We start from the raw sequence: 17,593 nt of genomic DNA on the forward strand, positions 1-17,593 counted from the left end.
ATTTCAGGGTTCCACACGGACGTAGTTATTGTAATAATTCTAAGTGCCAGTTTCACATAAGAATGTCTTGTAGCAATACGTATTATTTTATGAAAATCTCAAGCCTTGAGGACACCTCTTTAATATTCATGTGATGAAATGGGAAGTACAGGTAAAGTACATTTGCATCCTCAAGTTCAGTGACGGGCAGGTTATCTCAGGGCAGAGGTCTAGTAGGTAGTGGGACCATATGCCAAGGATCCAAAGGACTGGAAAGAAATCTGAAACTCGATTGTCGTTGGTGGTTATTGTTGGTAGTGGTGTTTGTTGGTGGTATAAGTTGGAAACTATTTTGTGTGTGTTGTGGATAAAGCAAGTGGATACATATATGAGAAATACTGAGAGTTGGAGGTTTTTTTTAAATAAAAAGTTCTAAGTATTTATTTATTTTTGAGAGAGACAATGAGAACATGAGCGAGGGAGGGGCAGAGAGAGGGAGAATCCTGAGCAGGCTCTGCACGGGGCTCGAACTCACAAATCCAGAGATCATGACCTGAGCCAAAAATAAGAGTCGGACGCTTAACTGAGCCACCCAGGTGCCCTGAGAGTTGGAGTTTTCATTGTGGGGGAAGGGAGATACTAATGGGGGAGTTGCTGTACTGGATTTGAGTTCAAGGTGTCATTATGAGCATGTGATTTAGGATATTTAAAATATCCTTGCTCTGTCCTGGCAAAGAGCTTAGAAGCAGTGATACTTTACTAGCAAGGAGCACACCGAGTTCTCAGATCTGATTTCTAAATGCCAGTGCACCTTGGAGAAATGGCTGATCCGAGGTCTGGGTGGGGAAAGTATAAGGCTCACTTGGCCCGGTTGTGCCTCAAAGGAAAGAGGTGCCCACAGACTATTAGGGTTGTGTCAAAAGGACATAGAAACTCTCTTGAAGGAGCTCCCCCAGTGGCCAAATTTAGGACAATTTGAGCATCAGAAATAATGGTGACAGTAATGGATTATATAACACGTTGAATAAAAAAAAATTCCATGAATCTACATGGGAGGGAGAGAAGGGGAAAGAGGGGGAGACAGCAAGAAACAGAATATTGTGTTCCAGATCTTAGGATGAATCAAATTTGAAAATGACCATTTTGCAACCCCTAGTGTGTAGTAATTGATTCAGGTAAGACTTATCAATGGTTGCTGAAACTACTGAGTGAATTGTTATCAGGGGAAGGATATCCACAGAATGTCAACTATCACCCTACTTATTTCTCACTAAGTAAAAAGGGGAAGAGGTATTTTTGCTAAGGAGAAATCTGGCACGTCCTACCCCCACTTGTTGATCAGAGAGCATCACCACTAAAAAAACAGACAGCCAGACGTGCTGTGCTTTCTGAATAAAGCAGCAGCAATGCCTACAAAATAGTCATCATCTTCCCAGAAAGAAGTGAACTTGAATCTGCTGAGCTTATAACTTCAACTACCAAATCACAGGAAATCCACAGGGACAGGGGAGTCTGGTAAATATCATCTTGCAGCTGCAACAAACAAACAGACAAAAACTTCAGCCTTCCAGACTCTTGCAAACTCGTTGATCAGATGACCCAGTTTGTTCAAAACTAAGTTACCGAAAGGAAAAAAAGGACACCTGCGAAAAGTATTAAGCGACCTACTGATGTGTATTTGGACCCTATTCAAATCATGATACAAATGAACTGTGAGTTACAAAAATGAGTTAACAGAACCTAGAACACAGACTGTATTTGCCCATGATACTGGGTGAAATGATACTATGTCTGCCGTTGCTTCAAAATGATTTGGAAGGAGGGCATTTGAGTAGAGCTACAGATGAATCAAATTGAGCCATGAGCAAATAATTGCTAGGGAGTCCATGTGTGTATTCCTTATACCATTCTACCTACTTAAGAATATGTTGGGAAATTTTTATAATTATGTTAAAAAAAACCACTGATTATTAGGGGATAACCTGATATTTTTGTGCCTCTTTATGCATTGCATCTGTGTAGAATTGTCAACAGTATTTACCTTAAATATATCAGGAATCAATCACATAAGCTCAGGATGTATGACATTCTACAAGGCAGTCGTCCTAGGCTATTTAAATAATGTCAGTGTTATGAAAAGCAACGAAAAACAGTGTCCTAAAAAAACAAAGACAATGCATGATATCTGGTTGAATGGATCCCCTTTGTCCCCCCCCAAAATTACTAAAGACATTTTGGCGACAGTTGTAGATATTTAAATATGAACTTGTAGTAAATGATATTATGGAATTAATATCATTTAGGTGTGATTGTAGTTTTGGGGCTGTGTAGGAGAATGTTTTTATGCTCGGGAGATGTGTGCTAAAGTATTTTAGGGTGAATTAGTATGTTTTCTGCAACTTACTTTGAATATGCATGGATTGAGTTGGCTCATGCGAAATGGCTGTTTTTCTAGGTCACAAACAGTGAAATACTAGCTAATGCCTATGGTTCCACCTGATGTTTGTTGAAAGAGAAAACAAGCAAATGGGGCTCCAGGTGAAGAATATACAGATGTTTGTACTGTTCCTTCACCTTCCTGTGGCTTTGAACTTTTTCAAAATCACGAGTTGGGAACAAATAGGCAGTCAACATACGAACAGGAACTCTCAGCAAATACATACTTGTTAGATCAAGTGTGCTGACAACATCCTTTCTTGGGATAATTGCCCATAATACAGTTTAAATTCTCTTGGGATTAACTCTAGAAGTACTTGTTTGAGAATATAGAAAAGGAGTAAATCTGCTTACTTTGTTGTGTGAATTTTCACATCTGAATCAGCAGATGACAAAAGGAACAGAAAAATTCAAGAGCTATAGGTGGAGATGAAGAAAAGAGGAGCTTAGTAATTATCTTACGTAATGTTTTTTACATGGATGACATTTAAAGACAGATCCAGTGTAGGAGACAAATAGATTGTGGTTTCTCAGAAACCAATGATGGTTTCCTTCTTTTTTTTGTGAAGAGGTCAAAAACAGCATCTATCTAGCTGTGGCCTTGACATTCTCTGTAAGATGGGATAGATCTCTAGAATTTGAAAAAGAACAGTTTTGTTCTCCGTTCCCCCTCTTCTTTTGTTGCCTTGAGGTATCAACTGAAGCACATTTTGCTCAGGGTTACTAGGGTCTTCTGGGCGACCATGGCAGATTGATAGAGCTAGGAGATGCTAATTCCTACTCCTCTCTAGAAAATTTCCCTAAGTGAACCCAGCCGCTGGTTTTATCCTTCTTCTTTTTTGAATCCAAAACAGATCCCTAAAGAAGTGGCTGACATCTTTAACGCCCCCAGTGATGATGAAGAGTTTGTCGGTTTCCAAGATGATGTTCCCATGGAAACCTTCTCATCAGAGGAGAGCTGTGATAGTTTTGACTCTCTGGAGCCAGGGAAACAGGTACGGATGCTTCCTTTTCTGACAGGTGTGGCCTTCTGGAAGCCTGGATCTTGGTTTGGGTATTCTTTTGAGTGTGGTCTGAGATTGGTGATAGCAGTTGATGGTTGAGTATTTTTGAAGCATTATGCCTTCATATTTCAAGAACCGGTGAGCATTCCTACATCACTTATACTGTTTAAGTCCTTTCTGTATACAGTAATTTTTTTTTTTTTTTTTTAATAAAAGGGGCCTCACATCTGAGCCATTTTCTTTGCAACCTCGGGGCTGCAGCCTGTGTTGAGGCTGTATTCTGAGTGCTCCCACATGACTGGCAGGAGAGGGCTGGGTCCACGTAGCGGCAGTCCACACTGCAGTTCAGGAACATGTGGTTACCATGAGACATTTGTGTTTCTGTGCTCCTGCGGCGTGGTTCTTCCGGCACCTCACTCCTGGACGTGCTGGGGAGAACGTTATTCTTTCTTTAATTACTTAGATCTCTGGCAGACACAAGTTACATTTCTCTGAGAGTTAGATTCCTGGAGGTTTATATTGTGCCTTAGCAGCAGCATGGCCAGTCAAAATAGCTAGCCTTCTGTGGCACTTACTTCGGAGTTCATTGTGGCTCTCAAAATTCCTCATCCTCCCTGGACCATAGCTTGTCTTAAAAGGCTGTAAATTAAACCTGCCTTGCTTCAACTGGGCAAGTACAGGAGGAGAAGCAGTTAATTACACAGGGGCAGTGCCTGCTTCGTCACTCGGCTGCCTGTGTGTGTTGTGGCCTCTGTGGGAGCTGGTCTTTCTCGGGTTCATTAGCCTCCCTGGTGTCTGTGGTCCTCACTTTCCTTGATGTCTCCGTAGCATTTGACCCACCAGCCACCTGCTTCCACTCCCCAGGTTTCTTCTTCTCTATCACATCATTCATTCTTTGTGGTCATCTCTATTTCCTGTCCCCATATGTGGATGTTCTTCAGGATTTTGTGTCTAGACCCTTCCTTTTCGTGACCTAGGGGTTGGTCTGCTTTCAGCCATTACCTCCAAGTTCTCAATGACTTGCCTTCTCTCCAGCCCCATATGTAACCTGAGTGCCAGTTGGACTAGCCTTGATCAAGGGAGATCTCACACTCACCATTTTCCCTTCCCTGGTTGTCCCTTTGTCTTCCTCATTTCTATCCTTATCTTTGGTGTTCTTGACCCCTCCTTCTCCTCTCCCATCTCCCCAGCTCCCTTGCAGGAGTCTCTGAATCTTCTGCCATGTTGCTGTCCTTCATCCCTTCCCTTTTCTCCTCCCTTCGGCTCCCAGGGTCCTCATAGCCTTTACTTCAGTTACAGAACTGAGCTCTGGTCATGATCATGGCCTTATTCAGAAGCCAGTAGTCTCTCCATCTGAACACAGTCAGGCAGTGGGGGAGGGGAGAGCCTGTAGATCCACCAGGAGGAGCATTCTGAGCAGTGCAGGGTGTGGGTGATGGGCTTTGCCTAGAGCCCAGCAGTGCTGTAGGCATTAAGAAACAAAGCAGCTTCCATATCTTGGCTACAGTAAATAATGCTGCAGTAAACATAAGGCTTTCAAATTAGCATTTTTATTTTCTTTGGGTAAATATCCAGTAGTGGAATTAGTGGATCATATGGTATTTCTATTTTTAATTTTTTTAGGAACCTCCATACTGTTTTTCCACAGTGGCCGCAACAGTTTGTGTTCCTAGCAACAGCGCATGAGGGTTCCACATCCTCACCAACAGTTGAGTTCTTGTCTTTTTGTGTTAGCCATTCTGAGAGGTGTATGGTGACACCTCATTGTGGTTTTGATTTGCATTTTCCTGATGATGAGATAGGGAAGCAACCTAAGTGTCCATCAGAAGAAGAATGGATAAAGAAGATGCTGAAAATGTATATGATGGAATATTATGCAGCCGTAAAAAGGATGAGATAGTTGCCTTTTGCAACAGCATGGATGGACCTAGAGTGTATCATGCTAAGTGAGATAAGTCAGACTGAGAAAGACAGATTCCATATGACTTCACTCAGGTGGCATCTAAAAATTAAAAAGCAAAATCAGACCTATAAATACAGAGAACAAAGTTGTCAGCAAGGAGGGAACTGGGGAGATGGGCAAAATGGGTGAAGGGGAGAAGGAGAACTAGGCTTCCAGTTTTGGAGCTAATAAGTCAGGGCAGTAAAAGGCACGGCTTAGGGAATACAGTCAGTGACACTGTAATGGAGTTGTATGCTGACAGATGGTAGCTACACTTGTGAGCCTAGCATGATGTATAATATTGTACACCTAGAGGTAAATGTAGCCTTCTGTGTCCGCTCCACTCAAAATTTAAAACAAAAAAGCCACAACAGCTGCTTTTGATACTGTGACTGCTGCTACTTTTGTGCCGTCAAGCCTGCCCATCCTGTCCGTCCTGCCCACCCCTGCCGAGTCTGTCGCCAGTGTGCCTTAGATGGCCCGTGACCGTGTGCTTTTCATACAGATTGCATTTAATTCATGTACCTCCCTGGGACAGCATGGGTGTTGTTATTATCCCTATCTCACAGGGGATGAAACTGAAGCTCAGGGCAGTGAAGTGACTTGTCTGAGCGCCCACATCTGAAAAATGTCTGAGCTGGGGTGTTTCAAACCTGGGAGCATCACCTCTCAGCCTCTTCCCTCTCCCTGCCCCTCCGTGGTGCCGTAGACACAAAACTGCGTGGACGCCCTCATCGTGCACTGGTCTGCCCTTTGTACACGCTGGTCCATGCTGTGCCTTCTGCTTGCGTGTCCTCTGCTTTCTAGACTCTACCTCGGTTCAGATCCAGTCTAGATGCTGCTGCTTCCTGAAGTTTTACTGGGTTTTCTTTCTTTCTGTGTGCCATGTTGCATCTTCCTTACAACTCTGGTCCTCACCATGGTTACTTGTGGATCTGTCTCACTCCCGCACTAAATTGTAACCTCTGCAATGTTTGAACGATGCTTTCCAGCTTTCCTGGCTTGGACTGCGTACTTGTATTGGCCCTTCCCTCATGTTCTCTGGGTTCAGCCCCCGTTGGTGAATGAGCGCCCATTGGCTAGAATTGAGGTGGGATGCTGGTCTAACTGGTTCAGGCCCCCGTCGTTTTCCAGTCTGTTTCTTCGTGTCCCATGAGCTTCAAGATAAAAAATGTAAGCACTCTGTTAGATCCTCTTCTCATCTGTTACTTTGTTACGTGCCTGATCATGGTACATAAACACAGGTGACCAAGATGCAGAACATACTGCCTGGTATAGATTATAAAGGATCACATGCTGCAGAACCAAGAGCTGTGTGAGGGTTGTAACCAGGATTGCAGCCGGAATGTGGAGTGGATATTTTACTTCATACAGACTCGCCTTAAAAAACAGGGTTTTTTTTTTAATATCTTGTGGAATAAGGAGAAGAAAAGCAGAGGCCTTGGTTTAGGACTGTGGCTAAGTTGTTTTTCTCTGTTAGAACTCATCACCAAAGGTATTGATTTCTCTCAGGCCGACCACTTCCCTCTGAGGCCAGCTCAAAAGCTAAAGAGAGCCAGAGGACCAGACGGTTGAAACTTGCTGTTCTAGGATGTGACCTGTTCTCTCTGGGCCCTAGGCAGGGACTGTGGGTGTATGATAAATGTACACATAGACCCCATTGCCCTAACACAGCCTGCAGAGGCCAGCTCAGGGCTCTGTGAGCAGGATATTGTCTATCCTTGGAGGTGGCAGGTTCACGGTGGGTTTCCTTGGAGCCAGCTAGGCACCATTCTTTTTGATAATAAACCCAGGCCTGTTGCTTCACCACCCTGAGCCCACACTTTCCCGATCCATGGTAACCAGCCGAGAGAAGCTGCATGAACTTGCACACAGTATGTAGCAATGTTGACTTTGGTCTTCTTTAAACACAATTTGAATTTCACTTTAAAGAAACTTCCCTTTTGTGTTTGTTTTTTTTTTTTTTTTCAAGCAGCTGCACCATAGCTATCAACAAAGGAACAAAGTAATTTAGCTCCAAGCACACTCACTCCAATTACCCGTAATAATTCATAGGAGACATTTAAGCTTAAAAAAATTCTGGATATAGGCATTTCTTTCTCCTTCCCCCTGTAAATTTTTCCACTCATCTATTATATCTATTTTTCTCCAGAGATTATCTGATCTGAAGAAGTGTATAATTAAAGTCAGAGAGAGGCAGTGGGGGGAGATCAAGATTCTCCCAACTAAATGTGGTGTGATGAGGGGTCATTGCTATATCGGGTGTGGGAGGAAGAGACGTCAGAGGCAACTGGGGACACGGACTTCAGCCCTGGTTGCCAGCTTGGAGGAGGCTGGTTTGTGGGTCTCCTTTCTGCACTGCAGGTCTGTCTTTTCCCTCTTTTCTTTCAAGATAGCCATTTAGAGAGCTATTTTTCCATTTAGAGAGCTAGAGAGTATTTTTCCTTTTGTGGATTCTAAAGACCGAAAGAGTCATTGGAAAATGTCTTTCCTTTTTAAAAGTCTTAGAGCATCTTTCTGTCTGCTCACTTGCTACCTCTTGGAGGTTGCTGGCCTCGTGTCTCCTGCAGGAGGGGCTCTCCTGGGGGTTGGGAGGGTTGACGCTCCCATCACCCCTTCCGGTGGGTGGTGATTGAGCAAAGCCGTGGCGGGGGGGGGAAGGGGCGTGAAAGGCGCTGGGCCCTTCCTGCAGAGAAACTTGCCCTCTCTGGAAGGGAGGCATGCTCACCAACTCGGAGGACGTGGATTTGGATGGCTGCTAGGAAGGAAGACCAGCATGTGGGGGGGAGCCAGGCCTTCTCCTCATGGCTCCTTCCCGTGTGTGTTTGGCTCTGTGTGAGCAGACCTTCCCGATGGGCAGCCCTGGCGGGAGAAACGGAATTCTATCAGCGCTCCCCAGTCACACAAGAAGCTGACGGAGCCCCTGGCCATTCTGACTTTTTGAAATGATGCTGTTTATCGTTTCAAGTTGTTCAACTGTTTCAGATTATTCCGTTTTCGTAAGCTGTAGCAAATGTGTATGTATATGTGCGTTTTGTTATTGTGGTAAAATATACATAATGTGAAATTTACCATTTCACCATTTTTTAAGTGCAGGCAAGTGCCCAGTTTCTTGCCAGCAAGATGCTAAGTGCCATTAAGTACATGCACAGTGTTGTGCGTCTGTCAACTGTTATCCAGAATGTTCTCATCATCTCAAACAGAAACTCTACCCGTTAAACAACTCCTCATTGTCCCCGAGCCCCCCTGTAACCTCTGTTCTTTTTCCTTTATGACATATGTGTGTTTTTAATTTAGCAGGATGTGCGTTTCCATTCTAAATACTTCACGGAAGAGCTAAGAAGAATTTTTATAGAGGACACTGACTCAGAAACGGAAGAATTTGAAGGATTTACACAGAATGATCTGAATGTAAACAGTAACCCAGAAGTAATGGTAATAATTATCAACACGAGGGAGTGTGGGTTGTAATATTTTTCAGTCTTGTTTCTGAATTGTATTTTCACTTGTAAGAAGTCACTTGGCAAATGAACGACTTCTTCTTACATGTTTATCTTAATTTTTTTTTTAAGTTTACTTATTTGGAGAGAGAGAAGGTGTGAGCACACACGCAAGAGTGAGCACACATGTGGGGGAGGGGCACAGAGGAGAGACAGAATCCCAAGCAGGCTCCACACCATCAACACAGAGCACAAGGTGGGGCTTGAACTCACAAACTGAGATAATGAGCTGAGATCAAGAGTCGGCTGCTTAACCCACTGCACCACCCAGGCACCGCCCCCCCCCCCCCCCCCCCCGCATGTTTATCTTAAAAGTCAGTTAATAAAATATAAAAGTTGGTATTCCAAGGCTAATCCCCAGTCCACCAATCCATTATTCTCTGAGAGAAAATCCAGTTGTCTTTCTTTGATACCTTTGGAGTTTGGGGAGACTTACCTCAGTTTCCCTTATTGCCCTTCCAAAAGAATTTATTTCAGACTTTCTTGAATATCTTTTCTCTGAAAAGAGGACAGTCTGTCTGGGGGTAGCAATTTCCTTAAAGTCATTTCTTGTTGTGTGCGGAGTCATGTTCTTAGGTTTGGAGTTGATGTGGCAAAAATTTAGCTGTGGCACAAACTTAGAGCTTTACTTGCACGTTCTTGATTTGGATGCTGATGTGCTCTTTAAATGATAAAGAAGACCTGGGCTTGTCAGATTCCTGAGGGAAATCTCTTAGCATTTGACCTTCAAGAGACTTGTTGATTTTTCCTTTACTCCATATGTTTAGGCCAGTTTATTGCCAACTAGTATTTGAATGTCAAGGTACCTTTAAAGAACAACCTTTGGGGGGTACCTGGGTGGCTCAGCTGGTTAAGCGTCCGACTTCAGCTCAGGTCATGATCTCACAGTCTGTGAGTTCGAGCCCTGTGTGGGGGCTCTGTGCTGATAGTTGGGATTCTGTATCTCCCTTTCTCTCTGCCCCTCCCCCATCCCTGCTTGAGCTCGCTCGCTCTCTCTCACACATACACACAAACACATACACACTCTCTAAAAATAAGCAAACATTAAAAAAATTTAAACAAAAAGCGAAACTTAAAACCTTTGGGTTTTTTTTTCAGACATAAAAATGTTTTCCATTAACTGAAAAAGAGCATACCTTTCTCCCCCAAAATCATTACACCACTTCCTTCTTGGGTATGAAGATAAAGGATAGAGGTAAAGCCTCTTGATGTTCAGAAGCTCCTAAGCAGCAGAATCTGGTGTGGAACTTGTGTAGAAATTTAAATAAGCTGTAACTATTGGTTTGCTCTGCCGCTCACCTTTTCCTGGGGGGATCTTAAGGCCTGAAAGCCCTAATGGTAGGCTGGCTTGTTTGATGTTGATCCCCCAACCCCGTCACCAGGAAGAGCAACACAGAGCTCTGCCAGCCTAGTCCCCAAGCCCTCCTTTGGCCTTCAAAACGGAAGCTGCTGGTAAGGCAGTTGATGTGTTCTGGCCAGCAAGACACTAAGATCTTTCCAAACCCTAATGGGTATCCCGTACTCTTAGTGACTTGTTTAACTTCTGATTTTTTAGTTAAGCGATGTTAGGTTATTGAAAGAATTTGTGTTCCCAGCATGGGGAAGTGAACTACCCCAGAGGTCTTTTTTCTTTTCACTGGCCAATATTTGGGGTATGGATCGTGACATGTTCTGTTGACTGATGTTAACTCATAGCTTAGGGGAGGTCCACCTGCAGATTTTATTTTATTTACTTATTTATTTTTTACTTTTTAAAAAATGTTTACTTACTTTGAGAGAGAGAGTGAGCAGTGGAGGGGCAGAGAGAGAGAGAGAAACCCAAGCAGGCTCCACACTGTCAGCGCAGGGCCCAATGCGGGGCCCAAACCCACAAACCATGAGATCATGACCCCAGCCACAATCAGGAGTCAGACATGTAACTGACAGAGCCGCCCAAGTGCCCCTGCAAATTTTGTTTTAAATTTCAGTGAGCAGAGTCACCTGGGTTGCTCTGTCGGGTACACGTAGGACTCTTTGATTTTGGCTCGGTCATGATCTGTCTGTCACGAGGTCAAGCCCCATGTTGGGCTCTGCACTGACAGTGTGGAATCTGCTTGGAATTCTCCCCCCACCCCTCCCCCCGCCTCTCCCCTTCCCTGCTCGTGCTCGCTCTATCTCTTTCAAGAGAAACATTTAAAAATAAAATTCAGTGGGCAAGCAAACATTATTGCCTCCCTCCCCAACCTCCTGCCCACTGTAGTGGAGACTGGTGAGACCATCTTTTCCGATAATAGGATATTACTAGCCAGGGTGTTTGTTGGGTGGTCTTACAGCCGTATGTGCAGCAACCACAGCTGTGTTCTTGTCCTGTGGTGTGAGTCTCCACTGGTGTTTCCAGTTTGCTCTTGTCCACTTTAGTCCCTTATAGAGAGTCCTTATCCTTAGTAAAGAGATACTAGTTAGATGATGAAGAAGATAAAGCCAATCTGAGACCACCTTGCTCTGAAGTTCTCCCAACAATGTCTTCCTAAAACTAGATTCCTTCAATCCCAGTGTTTCAAATTCCAAAGCTACTGATGTAGAAAGTTCAGGATACTTAAAAAAAAAAAAAACAAAAAAAAAACAAAAAACAGTTAACCATAGTCTCATTTCACTACTTGGTTTGTTGTGGATTGATACAAAACACCAAGATTTGGAAGTTACCTGCAGTTTTCTTTCCTTCCTCTGCCTTATTTCTAATTTGAGTACAGCTAGAACGTGGGGGCTGATCACTGAGGAGGAAGCAGAGTCATTTCCCTCAGTCCCAGGCCCATCATGCTGTGGTTCCCTGCTCTCCTCACATCGGCCTGTTGTGCAGTCCCTGACAGAGGCTCTCAGACTAAACTTTTCCAGCACGTGGTAAAGGAAAGATCCCCAGCAGGTGGCCTGGGTCTCGATATTCGAGCCCATCTTTGCCATTGCTAAGGGCCCCCTTATATTTGAGGTGTCACCCGCCGTCTCCTGGGTAATATCACCGGCCATTGCCTTCTGTTCTTACTGTGCTCTCATGTGTCAGTCTCAATTTCGTGTTCATGCCAGAAGCCTATTCCAAGCGGAATCCAAAAATTTGGGGCAAGAGTTGCTTGAGCTGATGGAACGGGTGTTTCCCAGCAAAGCCACAGAGGGTCTGCCTCGATTTCACCCTATGGCTCTACTGGTTGCAGAAAAGGGGAGAGGACGTCCCTTGGCGTAAGGGCCCATCATGTCTTGGGGATGAGACTCCCTCACCAACCCCAGTGGCCAGTCATCTGCTTGCTCCTCGGTCACCTCGCTGAGGTGAAGTCAGCTGTCCTGTTCCTGCTGTTCAGGGCAGAATCGTCAGTATGTTTTCCCTTAGCACTCCATTTGTGTGAGGATAACTCTTAGGCCATACATAGCCTTTTCTTTGGCTTTGCCTCATACTACTTGGCTTCCAGATGTTCCACAGTGGAGGAGCCCCGTCCGTGAGAGCATGGCTTCCAGCCCGTGCTGGGAAGAGAACAGTCTGCTGGTGGATGTGGCTGGGTCCCCAGGCAGTGGTGGAGAGCCTGCCCTGGGACCATAGTCATCAACAGACCACCTGAGCACTTAATGGACCAGAGGGAACTAATTAATAGGGAGGGGAGGCTTTCTTCTACTCATTTTTTCTCTAATGGCAGAGTGTTTTTAAACGATGTGCTTTTGAAGGTCAGTCACAAAACATCGTCTTTGCCCTTTCATTTTGTCAGCTTGTGGAGTCAGATTTGAGCGATGCTGGTAAGGTGTCTTCAGCGAGTGAAGAAGAGGATGAAGAAGAAAAGGCTACACCCAGGAGAAGCAGGCCGAGGAGAAGCAGTATTGGTCTTCGAGTAGCCTTTCAATTCCCCACCAAGAAACTGGCAAAAAAATCTGATGACAGTTCTTCTGAGCCGCTATTTCCTAGCAAACGCTTACAGGACAATAAAAAAGCAATTCTTGGAAGAAAGAGAAGCTGCAGACAGGGGAAGGAAAGGGAAGATTCGGTGTCTGAATCTGAGGATGACTCCAGGGATGAGGGCCAGGAGAGCTCTGATGCGCTGCTGAAAAGGACCATGAACATCAAGGAGAACAAAGCCATGGTAAGGCCTGGCAGCGGGTGGTCTAGGAGCTGGCACTGAGCCCTGCTTAGCGACCACAGAGGCTCACAGAGCTGCCCTCATAGCTGCTGTCGTCTGGGCTTCTGTCAGGACATGTGCTCTGGTTCTTATGTGTCCTTTCTCTGTTCCTGAAGGCCAACCAGTTACTACCCGGTGAGCTCTAGTTTGGGAACACAGACTCCCAGGACCATTTTTAGCCCTGGTTCCTGGTGCCATTGAACTAATGCTGCTTACAGTTGACCATTAGGAAGTTAAGTTCTAGATATGTAGTGGTATTGGACAGGAGAGGCCAGTTCCCAGCACAAAGAAACTAAAGATAAAAAGAGAAGCCCACTTTGAGAGTTGCAAGGTGCAATTTAGGTGGGGGCTTTCAACAGGAATCTTTCTTCTTTGATGACCCACTGGGTTTTCAAGACATCATATGAGAGAATGAAAGAGGCCTAGGTATTAAAACACACTGAACAGTTTTGAGTCACGTTACCAGTTAAGTCTTCAGTAGAATGAATAATGATACAAGGTAAAATCTTGGTTATGTGTATTTGGTTTTTCTGTATTTGGTCAGTAACTGTTGTTTGCTTCGTAATTTTGCATATACAGAATTAATAAAATTCTGCCACTCAATCACTTTAGCATTTTGGTATATTTGTAATAATTTCTTTTTAAAAAGCATAATATAATGATGCTTTGTTTGCAATCTTATACATCTAATAAGTTATTTAAGAAAATAGAAAGCCTAGGGGCACCTGGGTGGCTCATCAGTTAAGTCCAACTTCGGCTCAGGTCATGATCTCACGGTTCATAGGTTTGAGCCCCACAGTGGGCTCTGTGGTGATAGCTCAGAGGCTGGAGCCTGCTTCAGATTCTGTGTTTCCCTCTCTCTCTGCCCCTCCCCTGCTCTGTCTGTTGTCTCTCTCTCTCAAAAGTAAATATACTTAGGGGCGCCTGGGTGGCGCAGTCGGTTAAGCGTCCGACTTCAGCCAGGTCACGATCTCGCGGTGCGTGAGTTCGAGCCCCGCGTCAGGCTCTGGGCTGATGGCTCGGAGCCTGGAGCCCGTTTCCGATTCTGTGTCTCCCTCTCTCTCTCTGCCCTTCCCCCGTTCATGCTCTGTCTCTCTCTGTCCCAAAAATAAAAAAAAAAAAAAAAAAAAAAAAATGTTAAAAAAAAAAAAAGTAAATATACTTAAAAAAATTTTTTTTAATTAAAAAAAGTTACATAAATCATATTTGTGGGAGAAATTTATCCTAAGACCTATTTATACTTATTAGCTATTTATACTTATTACCTATTTATACTTATTACTTATTTAAATACACTTAAAAATTTTTTTTAATTAAAAAAAGTTACATAAATCATATTTGTGGGAGAAATTTATCCTAAGACCTATTTATACTTATTAGCTAAGGGAAATTTTTAGCACTGCATCTCTCTGCATCTTTAAAATAAATGTTCATGATTTTTTAATGATGCCTAAACATTCGTATAAATAAGAATCCTAATTGACTAGAATACTATCGCCTGTTACTTGGTATTCTTAGGTGTTTATTTGGGAATATTTCCATTAAGTTATTCTTAGTGATGAGAAATTAACTTAAACAGTTTTCTTGGAGCTCTAAACAACTGTCAGAACGATCTAGTTGAGCCTTTTGTTTTGAACACGATGACACTTGCTTTAGGTGTGCACAGTGATCTGTTCTAGGGTCACACTGCGAATTAGTGGCCATGTCAGGATTCCAGCCTCATATACCTGGTCTCATCATTCCAAGGACCACTTCTTCATGTCACGCTTTCGTATATAAGGAATGGGCATAGATTTTATTTCTGTGGATGCTATCAGCATCTCATTAGATAAAAATCTTGGCGTGCCTGGGTGGCTCAGTCGGTTGAGGATCCGACTCCTGATTTCGGCTCAGGTCATGATCTCACTGTTCCTAAGATCAAGTCCTGCGTTGGGCTGTGCGCTGACAGTGCTGAGCCTCCTTGAGATAGTCTCTCTCCCTTTGTCTCTCTGCCCCTCCCCCCCTCACTTGCATATGCCTTCTCTCTCTCAAAATAAACATTAAATAAAAATCGTGCGGTGTCTGGGTGGCTCAGTTAAGCACCCGACTCTTGATTTTGGCTCAGGTTATGATTTCACAGTCTGTGGGATTGAGCCCTGTGTCGGGCTCTGTGCTAACAGCTCAGAGCCTACTTGGGATTCTCTCTCTGCCCTTCCTCCACGCAGTCTCTCTGTGTCAAAATAAACTTTAAAAAACGTGTTTACATATGAGGTCAAAAGATACAACAACTGTTAAGATCCCACATGAACTACTTTAGTCAAGTTTTTACTGTTGGCAAAACTGAAGACTTGGGATAAGGCGTTAGACAAACTCGGCATGGCAATATTGATGTAAGGTCCTTTCTTTTGTTCTGAACTTCAGCTGGCTCAGTTATTGGCAGAACTGAACTCAATGCCGGATTTCTTCCCAGTACGAACCCCAAACTCAGCCTCTGTAAGTAGAACTCCTTTATAATTACTTACTCCAATACTGATGAACATAATCTATTGCCAGATGGCTTTTATTCAAGAAAGCACCCGGTTGCAAATGTCTGTGCTCTTGCTTTCAGAAGAAGAGAACAGTGAGGCGGGCTTTGTCCGAGGGACAGATCACAAGACGCACTAACCCCACCCGGAGCGCGCGGCCTCCTGAGAAATTTGCCCTGGAGAACTTCACTGTCTCCGCTGCCAAATTTGCAGAAGAGTTCTACAGTTTCAGGAGAAGGAAGACAATTAGCGGGGTATTTTCTCAGCACCATAAACATATTATTGTCTAAGCAATAAGTATGCAGCAGTTGAGCATGGGCATTTCTACCAGGTTCCCAGGTGGAGCTGGTGTTCCCGGGACCACACTCTGAGAAGAACCCCCACCCCCATCTAGGCTGTAGGCTGGAGAAAGGCCTTGACCTGAGTAGAGCAGAGGAGCTGCTCCAGGGTTAGGACCCTCTACTTCATCTTCACGGGGGGCATGAAAGGCCTGTCAGTGGTGCCAGGTGGCCCTTGGGTTTTGGCCGTGGGAAAGGGCAGTGATTCCTCCTAGCCTTTTGAGTTTTAGGAAGGGGGCATTTTAAGTGCTTTTGAGCTGGAGCGAGAAACAACCCTTCCTGTTGGCAGGTTTGGCCATCCGTCGTGGTTCTTGTCTCTGTCCTTACAGGGTTCACGGCTGGTGACTATTGTTGATCAGGTAAAACCTGAGCTGCTCCTTTGTTGTTGGACCACCTTGCCGTGCAGGAGGTTTGGCACTGTGTCTGTGGTGGCAGCTCAGTAGATGATTCCAGGGAAATCGGAGAGGGACACAGTTAACATTTATGGTATTGGAGCTCTGAGAGTGTGAAATTTTTATGCATGTTTTTTAATCAGAACATCTCACACCAGGTTCTGCTTTGGCTCATCTTGCAGGGGAAATGCCAGGGGTATAGACGGCGTCACCGTGTATCTTCCTTTCGGCCGGTGGAGGATATCACTGAAGAGGACTTAGAAAATGTTGCCATCACCGTTCGAGATAAAATCTACGATAAAGTTCTGGTAAATTCTGTATGATGAATAATTTGCACGATTGTGATTCTAACTGGGAGTCCAAGGAACTGGTATTAGAAATCCTGCATTGTTTTTAAACTGCATCTGGGCTTAGACCCTCAGGCCGCCTCCCTTGTGACTGGGAGGACCAACTGTAACTGGGTGGAGGGAGTTGGCTTCCTGCGGGAATTCTCCTCAGGAGAGGTCTCTCTGGGGGATGCACATGAGTTGTGGGGAGGCAGGCATATAGTTTGGAAGAGCATATTGATAATAGTTAACATTTTAAATATTTATATGGTGTTTATTTAAAGAAAATTTTTTTAACATTTTTGAGAGAGAGTGCAAGCAGAATCTGAAGCAGGTTCCAGGCTCTGAGCTGGCAGCACAGAGCCTGATGTGGGGCTTTGAGCTCACAAACTGTGAGATGATGACCTGAGCCGAAGCCAGATGCTTAACTGACTGAGCCACCCAGGTATCCCTGGTGTTTATTTAAAAAAAAATTTTCTTAATGTTTATTTTTGAGAGAGAGACAGAGTGTGAGCGGGGGAGGGGCAGAGAGAGGGAGGGAGACCCAGAATCCGAAGCAGGTTCCAGGCTCTGAGCTGTCAGCACAGAGCCCCACGCGGGGCTCGAACTCCCGAGCCATGAGATCATGACCTGAGCCGAAGTCGGACGCTCAACCGACTGAGCCACCCAGGCGCGCCCCCCCGCCCCCCCGGTGTTTATTTTAAACATAGGAAAAAAAAAAAATACTGTGTTTGTGTGTGTGCTTTTTGAGTAACAGAACCATAGTAACGAAAGTTTGACAGAATACCTGTGGTTGGTAGGAAGTGAGTTAAAATTTCTTTTAAACAGTGATTTGGAGGGAGGCTTTGTGGTGTTATGCATCATTTTTTAAATGAGGCAGTGTCCCATTAAGGCAATATTAAAATGTTTTTAATGTAATTGCCAACATTTTAACACCGGGAAATTTTATACTGAAAAGCTCCAGATCACCGGAAGCTGGGCCGGAGCCAAATGTGGCTGCCCTGGGCTCAGGGCCACTTGGGCCCCTGTCACCCTCTGTGGG

The 17,593-nt window shown here is 44.4% G+C and overlaps 1 protein-coding gene across 4 annotated transcripts in view; it reads left to right on the forward strand.

The window, feature by feature from the left end:
- CDCA7L (cell division cycle associated 7 like) overlaps positions 1-17,593 on the forward strand; it is a 38,626-nt gene that overhangs the window by 18,598 nt on the left and 2,435 nt on the right. For 2 of the 4 annotated variants that reach the window (XM_058724857.1, XM_058724856.1), the window contains exons 2-7: positions 3,270-3,410; positions 8,659-8,796; positions 12,587-12,955; positions 15,392-15,463; positions 15,579-15,749; positions 16,408-16,533. In XM_058724857.1, the coding sequence (XP_058580840.1) occupies positions 3,270-3,410; positions 8,659-8,796; positions 12,587-12,955; positions 15,392-15,463; positions 15,579-15,749; positions 16,408-16,533 (1,017 nt within the window). Of the gene's footprint in view, positions 1-3,269; positions 3,411-8,658; positions 8,797-12,586; positions 12,956-15,391; positions 15,464-15,578; positions 15,750-16,407; positions 16,534-17,593 lie in introns of those variants that run through there. The other 2 variants (XM_058724855.1, XM_058724853.1) reach the window with 2 other exon arrangements.

The sequence above is a fragment of the Neofelis nebulosa genome, chromosome 4 (genome assembly GCF_028018385.1).
Source record: "Neofelis nebulosa isolate mNeoNeb1 chromosome 4, mNeoNeb1.pri, whole genome shotgun sequence".
Lineage (NCBI taxonomy): Eukaryota > Metazoa > Chordata > Mammalia > Carnivora > Felidae > Neofelis > Neofelis nebulosa.